This window comes from Coregonus lavaretus (assembly GCF_964263955.1).
Source record: "Coregonus lavaretus genome assembly, chromosome: 9".
Lineage (NCBI taxonomy): Eukaryota > Metazoa > Chordata > Actinopteri > Salmoniformes > Salmonidae > Coregonus > Coregonus lavaretus.
In genome coordinates, this window is record NC_139996.1 from 55,653,825 (window position 1) to 55,669,321 (window position 15,497).

At 42.5% G+C, this 15,497-nt stretch overlaps 1 protein-coding gene across 1 annotated transcript in view; it reads right to left on the bottom strand.

Moving 5' to 3' along the window:
* Positions 1-327: 327 nt before the first annotated feature.
* The window catches only part of LOC311135160 (SITS-binding protein), a gene marked incomplete at both ends in the record, with an annotated part of 74,152 nt that continues 58,982 nt past the window's right edge, over positions 328-15,497 (bottom strand). The window contains 3 exons of the mRNA XM_084169067.1: positions 328-504; positions 1,427-1,606; positions 14,327-14,448. Coding sequence (XP_084025193.1) covers positions 328-504; positions 1,427-1,606; positions 14,327-14,448 — 479 coding nt within the window. The remainder of the gene's footprint in view (positions 505-1,426; positions 1,607-14,326; positions 14,449-15,497) is intronic.

A 15,497-nucleotide genomic window follows, 5' to 3' on the forward strand; every position in this document is an offset into this window, starting at 1 on the left:
CCATAACTTAGATACAAAAAAGCAAGAACAGCAATGATTAAAAGAAACAAAAAATAAGTCCTGAAACAATCAGCCGAGAGGTAAAACAGATTAAAGTTTAAAAAAGGAAGAAGAGAGAAGAAAACGACGTCAGTAAAATACAAATCGTTCTGAATTGTAAAGTGCAAGTATAAAAATATTCACATATAATCTCAAGAAGAAGTCTTGAGCCTCTGTCAATTGTCTTTGTGGAAAAGTGCAACTTGAGAACAGCACGAGTAAAACATAAAATAAAGGATTCAAAACTAGTATCCGGATAGGTCACGTATAAATCATGTGACTCGAGCCTCAAGATCTCCTCCTTAAGAAAATGGCAACCTCCTCGAGGGCGACAGGGTAGTCCTTCAAGAGAGTTCCCCCGTCGAACACCTGGGCGTTGCGGCTGTCCTGCCACTGGAAGCCCCCGTCGGGCAGGTAAATATCTCTCCGTACTGTCCCCCTCTCTATTACCGGGGCAACCAGGACCTGGAAATACATAATAATAATATTAATAATAACAACAACAACAAATTAAAGGAGTTAATTAAAGTTCCGTTTTTTAAAACTCAATGTTAGATGGTTCCTTACCCTGAAAGTAGTCTATCGACCAGGAGAAACTGTACTAACTTTAGCTACCGCTAGCTAAAAATCTATGGGAGTGATAGGAGCATGCAACACGTCTATCCCACTGACACCAACTGTAATAAAGAGACCTAGGGCCTCAGGCACTGGCCACTAGTTGATGTTGGCGTTAGAAGTGGGATCCACGCGGGAGACTGTCTGAGATGAATACTGAGGCCCTAGGCCTCTTTCTTACACTTGGAAACTGGGGGGTCTCATTCAGTAGGCCCCAAACGGCATATTTAAAAATATATATTTTTATTGAACCTTTTATTTGAACAGGGAAATCTCATTGAGACCCATCCTTCTTTTACAAGGGAGCCCTGCAATCAATCATACACATTTTACAATTTCAACACAATAAAAACATACAATATTTACAAGCAATTTAAGAAAAGTAGCTTCATAAAACTATCATAAAAAATAAAAAATAAAAAAGATTCCTCAGTTAAAAGGTGACCTAGCAGCACCAAAACATCAAATTTTTGTGCGTTCTGGAGATCATTGAAAAAGTAAGGTAAAAAAAAATGAAATGCAGATCTACTTAACTCAGTGGAGACCAAAGGGATCTCCAGAGTTAGTCATCTCTGAGACCGGGTCTGGTAACTGAAGTAAGGTATGGCTGAAGTTTGTGCAAGAGGGCTTTATAAAGGTTGTACCAGAATTTCTTCAATAAGAATGTTTATTATCGGTGTGCGTCCTTCAATTTGAGCCAACCACTTCAAGCATAACCAGCAGAATTAGAAAGAGTATAAAACAATTCCATGTCTGAGTGTCATTCGGTCACCTCGTCTCCAATGAGGAACTGGTCATTGATGGTGAAGGTCACAGGGTCATCAGGGCTGAGCCACCACAGGGGCCGGTAAATTGGGCTCCCCGAGGTCATCCAGTCCTCTGCATACCTCGTCACCAGTGGAACCACAAAGTCCTGGTGCCACGCGATGAGGGCCCGCGTCAAGTTCAGCACCTAGGGAGGAGGGACAATCACATATAAATACAGAGAAACAACATACTTTTGAACAATCATTGGAACAGCCAAAGCTGTAAGCAGTGTACTTACTGTACACTGAGGGCCAGTCTTAAACCAGATTAAGCCTATCCCACTGGGCAAAAACTGATTTGAATCAACGTTGTTTCCAAGTAATTTCAACAAAAAATCTAATGTAATGACGTTGAATCAACGTGGAAAACTGATTGGATTTTTTAAAAATCTTCAACGTAAGGGAATTTAGTCTCTTTTTCACCCAACATTTAACCTAAATCCAATGACACGGTGACACGTTTCGTTGAGCTCACGTTGAATTCAGGTTAGTTGACAACTCAACCAAATGTAAATCGAAACTAGAAGTTGAACTGACATCTGTGCCCAGCACTTTCAGTGGAGATTTTCCATTGAGCATGCATTTTAGTCCAGGAGTGAGCTTAATCTGGGTGCGGAAACTGGTCCTCAGTGTACATTAAAGACCTGTAAATGCATTTGAGTTGAGAGAGGTGAGCCAAGTTCAGCCATCCTTCTCAGACACGCAGGAATAAAGAACAGAGCATTGTTAACATTGTGGTCTAACAGTGTCCGTCTCCTCTCCGGTTCGGGCCAAACCTCTCGGACATTCCAGGAAGGGTCACACACCCGGGCTAACGTCCTCTCCAGTCTCCCGTGACGGAAACAAAACCCAACCACAACCATAAAACTATGTATTTTGACAAGGGGGGAAAACATTTGTCGAAATGAATGTGGAAGAATCATAGCCTGGCTATGACTGGAGCTCTAATTGAAAAAACAGGCATGCGGTTTAAACCATGGGTATTATTCCTATTTGGACCCAAAACGGTCATTGATGTAACAGTCTCTGAAGGGTGTTGCGCATGCGCACGCATGCATGCACACACGCACACACACACACACTATGATGGCCAATGCAAATACACCCAAACACAAGGACACTATGGAAAATAAATGTAGTCCAAGGTATTTCTCACGACAACACAATAATAGCAGTCTGACATACCTACTGTAATTTGTCATGCGTTATATATCCGGCAGAACACCACTTAATTCAAGCTCTCAGACACAAATAACACCCGATTCCCCAGTGCACTACTTTCGACCAGAACCACCAGAGAATAGGGTGTCATTTGAGATACAGCCAAGGACCGACATGGAAAAACTACAGTCCCTCAATCACTAACTGACCAATATTTTCACATTTCCCATATTTCCATAATTGTCATGCAAATGTTGTTTCTCTCTGGATATTTCCCCCTCTCTTTGCTTCCCAAAAGTGGAAAAATGAGTTGATCTCCATCAGCCCTGTCACACTAGTCAATTACACATGGGAACCTTAATGACTGTAATAAAGTCTTTTTCCAAGACTTGTCCTCAAATTTATTATCATTCCTGCCGAAGTGGCTCGCATCATGGCCCGAGAGTGAGAGAGTCATAAATCTAGAGGAAGGCCCTAATGTGGACCAGATGGATTCCTAACCACAGGTGATACTGGGCCGAAGGGAGGGAGGGGGCCAACCGATTGCTCCCATCGAGAAAAGTGGGAAAAAACCCTTTCACCACCACCACCATCATCACCACCTCAACCTCTATCCTCTCCAAAAAGACACGGCTTTGCGTAAGGCAAAACCTAGCCACCCAATCCAGAGAATTCCACCCCCTCGCTTCCACTACCACCACCCCAAAACCCCAACACTATCACCCCACCCACCATCATCTCCGAAAAGCCACTGGGCCTAGCGGAACACCCTTACTTGCATTCTAAATAGTAGGCTCATTGGGTATACGAAAAAGAACGTTTTATAAGATGTGATTTTGTTTTTGTTTTTATGGAGTGTGTTTTAAATGCCAGGATGTCATACTAATTTTGGCTTTTCATCTAGTATGAATTCGCTGCACACTAGTGAGGAAGATAATCTTCTTTTCAGATCCATGTGTGTTTGACAACAGCTGATAATCAAATAAGGGGATGTACTGTACCAAAATGAATGAATTGCGGGGAACAACCCAATTGTGCATTATATGACGACTTCTCAGTATGGATAAGCATTAGTATGTTGATACACTGAGTGAACCGCCTCAATTCGTCGGGGCATGGACTCTACAAGGTGTCGAAAGCGTTCCACAGGGTGGCGCAGTGGTCTAAGGCACTGCATCGCAGTGCTAGCTGTGCCACTAGAGATCCTGGTTCGAATTCAGGCTCTGTCGTAGCCGGCCGTGACCGGGAGACCCATGGGGCGGCGCACAATTGGCCCAGCGTCGTCCAGGGTAGGGGAGGGAATGGCCGGCAGGGATGTAGCTCAGTTGGTAGAGCATGGCGTTTGCAATGTCAGGGTTGTGGGTTCGATTCCCACGTCGGGCCAGTATGAAAAAATTAAAATAATGTATGCACTCACTAACTGTAAGTCGCTCTGGATAAGAGCGTCTGCTAAATGACGTAAATGTAAATGTAAATGATGCTGGTCCATGTTGATTCCAATGCTTCCCACAGTTGTGTCAAGTTGACTGGATGTCCTTTGGGTGGTGGACCATTCTTGATACCCACAGGAAACTGTTGAGCGTGAAAAACCCAGTAACGTTGCAGTTCTTGACACAAACCGGTGTGCCTGGGCACCTACTACCATACCCCGTTCAAAGGCATTTAAGTATTTTGTCTTGCCCATTCACCCTCAATGGCACACATACACAATCCATGTCTCAATTGTCTCAAGGCTTAAAAATCCTTCTTTAACCTGTCTCCTCCCCTTCATCTACACTGATTGAAGTGGATTTAACAAGGGATCATAGCTTTCACCTAAATTCTCCTAGTCAGTCTATATCATGGAAAGAGCAGGTGTTCTTAATGTTTTGTATAATTAGTTTATTTGTACAATTTTTACTGAACAGTATTCTCAAATATACTGAACAAAAATATAAAACGCAACAATTTCACTGAGTTACAGTTCATACAAGGAAATCAGTCAATTGAAATAAATAAATTAGACCCTAATCTATGGATATCACATGACTGGGCAGGGACGCAGCCATGGGTGGGCCTGGGAGTGCATAAGCCCAGCCACTTGGGAGCCAGGCCCACCCACTGGGGAGCCAGGCCCAGCCAATAAGAATGAGTTTTTCCCCACAAAAGGGATTTATTACAGACCGAAATACTCTTCAGTTTCATCAGCTGTCTGGGTGGCTGGTTTCAGACGATCCCGCAGGTGATCTGGAGGTCTGGGCTGGCATGGTTACACGTGGTTTAAGGTTGTGAGGCCGGTTGGACGTACTGCCAAATTCTCTAAAACACATTTTAGGCGGCTTATGGTAGAGAAATTAACCTTAAATTCTCTGGCAACAGCTCTGGTGGACATTCCTGCAGCCAGCATGCCAATTGCACGCTCCCTCAAATCTTGAGACATCGGTGGCATTGTGTTGTGACAAAACTGCACATTTTAGAGTGGCCTTTTATTGTCCCCAGCACAAAGTACACCTGTGTAATGATGATGCTGTTTAATCAGCTTCTTGATATGCCACACCTGTCAGGTAGATAGGTTATCTTGGCAAAGGAGAAATGCTCACTAACAGGGATGTAAACAAATTTGTGCACAAAATTTGAGAGAAATACGCTTTTTGTGCGTATGGAAAATGTATTTAATTTCATCTCATGAAACATAGGACCAACACGTTACATGTTGCGTTTATATTTTTGTTTAGTATAGTATGTAGTGTGGTTAGTACACCGTATATAGTTGAGGTAGTATAGGCATCAACGATTTTGGCCACGGCCACTGTGCTTTGCTGAAGGCAAAACATACCCACCTCTCACGTACACTACATTACCAAAAGTATGTGGACACCTGCTCGTCGAACATCTCATTCCAAAATCATGGGCATTAATATGGAGTTGATCCCCCCTTTGCTGCTATAACAGCCTCCACTCTTCTGGGAAGGATTTCCACTAGATGTTGGAACATTGCTGCGGGGACTTACTTCCATTCAGCCACAAGAGCATTAATGAGGTCTGGCACTGATGTTGGGCGATTAGGCCTGGCTCGCAGTCTGTGTTTCCAATTCATCCCAAAGGTGTTTGATGGAGTTGAGGTCCGGGCTCTTTGCAGGCCAGTCAAGTTCTTCCATAACGATCTCGACAAACCATTTCTGAATGGACCTCATATTGTGCACGGGGGCATTGTCATGCTGAAACAGGAAAGGGCTTTCCCCAAACTGTTGCCACAAAGTTGGAAGCACAGAATCGTCTAGAATGTCATTGTATGCTGTGACTTTCAGATGTTCCTTCACTGGAACTAAGGGGCCTAGCCCGAACCATGAAAAACAGCCCCAGACCATTATTCCTCCTCCACCAAACTTTACAGTTGGCACTATGCATTCGGGCAGGTAGCGTTCTCCTGGCATCCACCAAACCCAGATTCGTCCGTCAGACTGCCAGATGGTGAAGCATGTTTCATCGCTCCAGAGAACGTATTTCCACTGCTCCAGGGTCCAATGGCGGCGAGCTTTACACCACTCCAGCCGACAACTGGCATTGCACATGGTGATATTAGGTTTGTATGCGGCTGCTCGGCCATGGAAACCCATTTCATGAAGCTCCTGAAGAACAGTTCTTGTGCTGACGTTGCTTCCAGAGGCAGTTTGAAACTCGGTAGTTAGTGTTGCAACCGAGGACAGACTATTTTTACGCGCTTCAGCACTCTGCGGTCCCGTTCTGTGAGCTTGTGTGGCCTACCACTTTGTGGCTGAGCCATTGTTGCTCTTATGTGTTTCCACTTCATAATAACAGCACTTACAGTTGACCCGGGCAGCTCTAGCAGTGCAGAAATTTTAAGAACTGACTAGTTGGAAAGGTGGCATCCTATGACGGTGCCATGTTGAAAGTCACTGTGCTCTTCAGTACGGCCCATTCTACTGCCAATGTTTGTCTATGGGGATTACATGGCTGTATGCTCTATTTTATACACCTGTCAGAAATGGGTGTGGCTGAAATAGCCGATTCCACTAATTTGAAGGGGTGTCCACATACTTTTGCCCATGTAGTGTATTCCCAGGTTCTGCTGGATTTCTTAACACGCTACGGGAGATTACGTGGAGCTCTGAGCTAAAATAACCTTGGTTGTTACGGTGTCAAGCCAGCTTGATACTAGACAGCTGAAATTGCATGGGAAATGGTAATTGTCTGCGTTCAAACTCCCGCCCCAATTAAATTACATCCTATTATGAACAACGAAATCGAAATAAGAAAAAATATAAAATGTAAGAATTACATATTACAACTGAAATAAAATTATTCAACCAGAAATGTAACTTGTCAATTACGATGATTTAGTGAATACATTTTAAATTGCACACCAATTAGCAATTAAGACAAATTATGCCTACATCGAAGCTACTCTTCTGCGAAAATAAAGTTATTGAAGACTAACTTGCATTTAATTTCCACATTGTAAATGAAAGTATATGGAATGCAGCAACGTGTGATAGGCAATTTAAATATCATTATAAAACGAAGCACTTTGCAAAGCTTGATGTTCATTATTTGAATTAGCTGTGTAATGCTAGGGCAAAAAACAAAATGTGGACCAAGTTTGGGAAACGATAAGTTAATCTAACGACTTCCAAATAACACGAAATTACTCTCCCATACCACATTTCTTTCCAATTCAGACATTGTTTCTTCAATAAAGTACAATTTGCCACAGTAGGCCTACTGGCCTTCTAGTCCTGTAGGAAAGTATAAAGGTTCACTATTGAGTGTTGCGCTACAAATAAATAAACAATCTCTGCAAACCACACATAGGATGTTACTCTGAAATACCAGCCTAACCACGAACGATTAAAAAATAGATATAATATAATTTGTGCAACTTTAAATCAATAAGTGTCTATTGACGCACCTGTGCATCAATCAAAGTAACATAATAACATCAGTTTAAGCTAGAGCATGGGCTGCGTCTCAATCCACTGCATCCGCCTATATCGGCATTCTGCATCTGTGGTGGAAGGTGGCCAAGCTACAATGATGTTTGTCAGACCAAGAGACACGAAAACGAACGGTTTGGCCTATTTTGCTCTACGACCCCCACAAGTGTCACGGGACTCGTCGGAAGGTAACCCATGAATGGAAGTATGGAGGTAGTTTTGTGGCATCAAAAATAAGGGATTAAATATGTGTCCAAAAAACCACGTGATTCATTTCAGGAAACTAGGTGTCACTACTTCACAGGAGAGCCATTTGAATGTAAACTTTTTTTTAAAAATCTAAATGCGTTGTTTGGCAGAAATGCCTTCTGGAACATTTGAACTTTCATGTGCCTTAATAACAAACGTGTATGCCATCTGTAAATACAAATACAATGTTTTAATTACGAGCCTAGTTGGTTTAGCCACAGAAAAAGACAGGAACCTTCCCGCTAGCCATGATTGGCTGAGATAATGGGTGGGCTGGACATGCCGAGAGAAGTTCGGATTGGTCTGCCATGTAGCGCTCTTCTGTCTATAACATGAGCTGGTCAGTATGTGTAGGTAATCCTTTCTAACCCAGCTTTTTTGAAAGATATCACATAGTAGAACTGCAAAGGTGTTGCTCTCCACTTTCTGGAGGACAGAGTTTTGAAATCAGTGGAATGCACGGTGAAATTAGAGTATGATAGCTAAGGAGATGGAGAAAGTTATTGCGTTTGATTGCAAATATGCAGACTGGGTCAAAAATAGAACACACAGAAGGCTGGTGTATAAAACACCTGTCTCTGGATTACATATTCAAACTAAGGCAACCACGGCATCTGTGACAGAGAGTGAGAAGCATCAATCCATGTATAAGGGTAAGACAGTCTAGCTAGCTACATTTTCTGATATTACACATTCCAAGTTAAAGTGTACTGTTAGCTAGCTAGCTAACGTTAGCTGGCTGGCTCGCTAGCTAAAGTTACATCTATGATCTGTGTATTAATATTATTTGTATCTCCGAGCCATTTGTATTGCTAGTTATAGCCTAATGTTAGCTAGTTAGCTAATATTGAACGTGGTTGGTTAGCTACAGTGCCTTGCAAAAGTATTCATCCCCCTTGGCGTTTTTTTTCCTATTTTTTCCCATTACAACCTGTAATTTAAATGGATTTTTATTTGGATTTCATGTAATGGACATACACAAAATAGTCCAAATTTGTGAAGTGAAATACAAAAAATAACTTTTTCCAAAAAATGAAAAAAAAAAAATAACGGAAAAGTGGAGCGTGCATATGTATTCACCCCCTTTGCTATGATCTGGTGCAACCAGTTACCTTCAGAAGTCACAAAATTAGTTCAATAAAGTCCACCTGTGTGCAATCTAAGTCACATGATCTGTCACATGATCTCAGTATATATACACCTGTTCTGAAAGGCCCAAGAGTCTGCAACACCACTAAGCAAGGGGCACGACCAAGCAAGCGGCACCATGAAGAACAAGGAGCTCTCCAAACAGGTCATGGACAAAGTTGTGGAGAAGTACAGATCAGGGTTGGGTTATAGAAAAATATCAGAAACTTTGAACATCCCACAGACCACCATTAAATCCATTATAAAAAAATGGAAAGAATATGGCACCACAACAAACCTGCCAAGAGAGGGCCGCCCACAAAAACTCACGGACCAGGCAAGGAGGGCATTAATCAGAGAGGCAACAAAGACACAAAAGATAACCCTGAAGAAGCTACAAATCTCCACAGCGGAGATTGGAGTATCTGTCCATAGGACCACTTTAAGCCGTACACTCCACAGAGCTGGGCTTTACAGAAGAGTGGCCAGAAAAAAGCAATTGCTTAAAGAAAAAAATAAGCAAACAGGTTTGGTGTTCGCCAAAAGGCATGTGGGAGACTCCCCAAACATATGGAAGAAGGTACTCTCGTCAGATGAGACTAAAATTGAGCTTTTTGGCCATCAAGGTAATTATTATTATTATTATTATTATTATGTCTGGCGTAAATCCAAACCTCTCATCACCCTGAGAACACCATCCCCACAGTGAAGCATGCTGTTGGCAGCATCATGCTGTGGGGATGTTTTTCATCGGCAGGGACTGGGAAACTGGTGAGAATTGAAGGCATGATGGATGGCGCTAAATACTGGGAAATTCTTGAGGGAAACCTGTTTCAGTCTTCCAGAGATTTGAGACTGGGACGGAGGTTCACCTTCCAGCAGGACAATGACCCTAAGCATACTGCTAAAGCAACACTCGAGTGGTTTAATGGGAAACATTTAAATGTCTTGGAATGGCCTAGTCAAAGCCCAGACCTCAATCCAATTGAGAATCTGTGGTATGACTTAAAGATTGGTGTACACCAGCGGAACCAATCCAACTTGAAGGAGCTGGAGCAGTTTTGCCTTGAAGAATGGGCAAAAATCCCAGTGGCTAGATGTGCCAAGCTTATAAAGACATACCCCAAGAGACTTGCAGCTGTAATTGCTGCAAAAGGTGGCTCTACAAAGTATTGACTTTGGGGGGTTGAATAGTTATGCACGCTCAAGTTCTGTTTTTTTGTCTTATTTCTTGCTTGTTTCACAAGAAAAAAATGTTTTTTTCATCTTCAAAGTGGTAGGCATGTTGTGTAAATCAAATGATACAAACCCCCCAAAAATCAATTTTAATTCCAAGTTGTAAGGCAACAAAATAGGAAAAATGCCAATGGGGTGAATACTTTCGCAAGCCACTGTACCTGCAGATTCATGCAGGGTAGTAATGTTATGAGTTGGGATTATGGTTCATTGTTTAGCTAGCTACATGACCAAACAAAAGACTCCACTATGCAAGTAACCATTTCAATAGAATGTTCATGATGTCACTGCGACAACTGCCGATAGACGTAGCTGGTAAATTCACTCTTGCTATCTACTCCGATTTCAAAGCACTCGTCTGTGTGTGCCAGAGCGCAGAATAACTGACGGATTTACGAACCTGTTGAATATATGGCCGGTGTCAGTAAATGTTGGCAAAAAAGCATAATTAAATTATTGCCAGCAGCACAGTTGCAGTCACCAATGCTCTGGATAACATAAAAACAGCCTAACCAGCTCTGCTAGGGTGAGTAAAATGGTCAGAGTGAGCTGTTCCCTCATTTGTGTCTGGAAGTAGCTAGCAAGCTAGCAAACGTTAGCCAGTTAGCTTGGGTGCTTGGCTGCTTGGCTAATGCTGTTAAGTCAGAACGGTCGGATCAACCCTATTCCTCGTCCAGAGCATCCAGTGTGTGCTCTGAACGCTCCGAGAGCGAAATGCTCTGAATTTACGAACAGACAATCTGACAACGCTCTGAGTTTACGAACGCCCAGAGCGCACACTGGGCTCACTCTGGCACTCCAGATTGAATTTACGAAGTAACCCGTAGTATAAACCAGCCTTTAGTCTTGAAATCTTTGGTTGTTTAGTACATGGCCTCACATGTGAATCCTTAAAGAGAAGGGTGGGGCTAAGGCTTAAGAGGGTGTGAACGATGCTGAATGGGTGTAGACAAAGAAGAGATCTCCAGTAGGTGTACCAAAACATTCAAGGGCCATTTTCTCTTGAGGTTACAAGTTTGTCAACTTTCAAAGCAGAATTACTTTCCCATTGTTCCTCAACTGTAGTGTATGATATACCATTTTATAGCTCAGATTCTCTACTTTTATCCAATGTAAAAAACACAATTTCAAATGTTGCTACATAAGACCGAATCGAGCCGGTCGATCAAATATTTCCTGAGCTTTCTTACATCTCCTAGATATTGGACAGACACTTCAAAACTTTTGTAAAAAAATTAATCCGAATGAACAACCAACCATAGAAATATAATCCATAGATGGCGGTTCCCATTCAAGTAAGGTCTGGCAGCCATTGCTAGCGTACCCATGAGTTTAATAGTCAAATTGCCAGGGTATTGGAATTATTTATTTATTATTTATTTGCTCCGTGGGATGTTCAAAGTTTCTGATATTTTTTTATAACCCAACCCTGATCTGTAATTCTATACAACTTTGTCCCTGACCTGTTTGGAGAGCTCCTTGGTCTTCATGGTGCTGCTTGCTTGGTGGTGCCACTTGCTTAGTGGTGTTGCAGACTCTGGGGCCTTTTAGAACAGGTATATATATACTGAGATCATTTGACAGATCATGTGACACTTAGATTGCACACAGGTGGACTTTATTTAACTAATTATGTGACTTCTGAAGGTAATTGGATGCACCAGATCTTATTTAGGGACTTCATACCAAAGGTATGCACGCACCACTTTTCCGTTATTTATTTTTGTAGAATTTTTTGAAACAAATCATTTTTTTCATTTCCTTTCACCAATTTGGACTATTTTGTGTATATCCATTACATGAAATCAAAATAAAAATAAATTTAAATTACAGGTTGTAATGTAACAAAATAGGAAAAATGCCGAGGGGGATGAATACTTTTGCAAGGCACTGTGTGTGTGTGTGTGTGTGTATATATATATACACACACTGTGTGTATATATACACACACACACTACCAGTTAAAAGTTTGGACACACCTACTCATTCAAGGGTTTATCTTTATTTTTACTATTTTTTACATTGTAGAATAATAGTGAAGACATCAAAACTATGAACACATACGGAATCACATGTAGTAACCAAAACAGTGTTAAACAAATTAACATATATTTAATATTTGAGATTCTTCAAATAGCCACCATTTGCCTTGATGACAGCTTTGCAAACTCTTGGCATTCTCTCAACCAGCTTCACCTGGAATGTTTTTCCAACAGTCTTGAAGGAGTTCCCACATATGCTGAGCACTTGTTGGCTGCTTTTCCTTCACTCTGCCATCCGACTCATCCCAAATCATCTCAATTGGGTTGAGGTCGGGGGATTGTGGAGGCCAGGTCATCTGATGCATCACTCTCCTTCTTGGTAAAATAACCCTTACACAGCCTGGAGGTGTGTTGGGTCAAGCCCAAACCAGATGGGATGGCGTATTGCTGCAGAATGCTGTGCTAGACATGCTGGTAAAGTGTGCCTAGAATTCTAATAAATCACAGACAGTGTCACCAGCAAAGCACCCCCACACCATAACACCACCACCTCCATTCTTTACGGTGGGAACTACACATGTGGAGATCATCTGTTCTCCCACACCGCGTCTCAAAGACACGGTGGTTTGAACCAAAAATCTCCAATTTGGACTCCAGACCAAAGGACAAATTTCCACCGGTCTAATATCCATTGCTCGGGTTTCTTGGCCCAAGCATGTCTCTTCTTCTGGTTGGTGTCCTTTAGTAGTGGTTTCTTTGCAGCAATTCGACCATGAAGGCCTGATTCACACAGTCCCCTCTGAACAGTTGATGTTGAGATGTGTCTGTTACTTGAACTCTGTGAAGCATTTATTTGGGCTGCAATTTCTGAGGCTGGTAACTCTAATGAACTTATCCTCTGCAGCAGAGGTACCTCTGGGTCTTCCATTCCTGTGGCGGTCTTCATGAGAGCCCGTTTCATCATAGCGCTTGATGGTTTTTGCGACTGCACTTGAAGAAACTTTCAAAGTTCTTAATGTTCAGTATTGACTGACCTTCATTTCTTAAAGTAATGATGGACTGTCGTTTCTCTTTGCTTATTTGAGCAGTTTTTGCCATAATATGGACTTGGTCTTTTACCAAATAGGTGCTATCTTCAAACTTTTGACTGGTACTGTATATACACATATATATATATATATATATATATATATATATATATATATATATATATATATATATATATATATATATATATATATATACATACATACATATATAATATACACAAAAACATATTATTCCATTTTTTTTTTACATTGTTATAAATAAATAAAAATGCTGCCTCTTGGGCCCAGGGGCTTCAACCCTGGTAAGCCCCTGAATTAATCCGGCTCGTCGGTGGCCAATGCTGGTTGCAATTGAGATAAGCTTGCGGTTGAATTTAGCGCGTATTGATGGTTTAACAAGAGATCAGCTGGCGATAATCTAGCGGCCAATCTTCGTCGCAATAGGCACATTGATATCAATGACCAGACACCCTGAGAGTACCCTTGGAGCCCTAATCCCTTGTTTTCCATGCCTACTTGGTGAAGTGTATATTTCTGATGTCCATCAGAGAGGTGAGGATGGGGAGTGATCCAGTAACATGCTGGGACAGAGAGGGAGGGAGGGAGAGAGAAAGGCCTGGTTTTGGATAGACCCAGACACAATATACTTTAAACTTCCACACACACAAAAATGTGACAGACAGACACATGGACTGATGGACAAACGCGGTGGGAAAAGCACTGAGTGACCCAGAAGCAAAGGGAGAGGATCAATAAACACACTATCACAATATCAGGCCTCCACTGACAGAGCACACACCCTAACCCTAAACACACTAGCTAAACTATCCTATAAGAATGAAAGAACATCTCTCCAGCACAGCACATCGAATTGGCCAAATTCACTCCCCACCTCTCACTGTGATCGGAATGTGTGGTGGTGAGTATGTAAAAAGGGCTTTGGTCCCTGGCGTCCCAAAATATTGTAGTCTTACAGGAGGTCTGAACATTTGGGGTGTTTGTGTGTATGAGGGTTCAGGGTTGCATTTTCCAACTAGGAGTTCTGAAAACCCTGTGAATGTTTTTTTAAATGTTGAAATCCTAGTTGGGAGTCTTTGTGGTGTCTTGTGAGGGTGGTGTTCACTCACCCGGTCCTCCCCACAGACCCAGGGAGGTGTCTCAAAGCTGATGACGGGGAGGAAGGCTACAATCTGCAGCCACCTGATAAACAGCTCCTCGTCAGTCACCAGGTCCCCAGACAGAGAACCACCTGGAAGAAAGAAAGAAAGAGATGGGGGGGATGGAGAGGGAGATGTAGGGGAAGGGTGTGGGGGGAGAGAGAGAGAGAGAGTTAGAATTTATCAAACCAGCCTGCTATGCCCATATACTATAGAGGTAGACAGACATTTCACTGAAGGCGTGAAATCCAACAGTTATTAATATAGCATTTTAGTCTGAGAGGGTGAAAGAAGTTAGTGAGATTTCCAGCCCATCTATCCTTCCTCTCTCTGACAGCTTTCTGTTTTCTCCACATCAAAGTAAATACTTGTCTGATATGTTCCCTAACCGGAATTCAGAGTATTTTGGGAATATGTCATTTTTTTGCCAAAGCCCAAGGATGTTTCACCTTTGGGAATATGCAGTCGTCCAGAATATCAAAGGTGGTGCGATGGTTGTTACTTTAAATAGAATCAGGTCTGACTGCAGACTTTATGGCAGAAATAGCAGTGAACCCATGACCAAACCATCTGAAAATAACTTCAAATCTAGTCATTGATCAGCACAATCCATTTAAGAGATCATTTGGGCAGCCTCCCGAGTGGCGCAGCGGTCTAAGACACTGCTACGCAGTGCTTGAGGCGTCACTACAGACCCAGGTTCGATCCCAGGCTGTGTCACAGCCGGCCCAGCGTCATCCGGGTTAGGGGAGGGTTTGGCCAGCCGGGATGACCTTGTCCCATTGCTCTCTAGCAGCTCCTTGTGGCGGGCCGGGCGCCTGCAAGCTGACTTCGGTTGTACGGTGTTTCCTCTGACACATTGGTGCGGCTGGCTTCTGGGTTAAGCGAGGAGTGTGTCAAGAAGCAGTGCGGCTTGGCAGAGTCGTGTTTCTGACGACACATGCCTCTCCCGAGTTGTGAGTGAGTTGCAGCGATGGGACAAGACTGTAACTATCAATTGGATATCACGAAAATGGGGTAAAAGTACAACAACATAAAAATAGATGATTTGGGCATGCAATTTAAAACATACTGAACAGCGGATATTGACATTCAGTTTTGGTCCGTACATGCTCATATTACCGATTAGTGGCAATGGCTA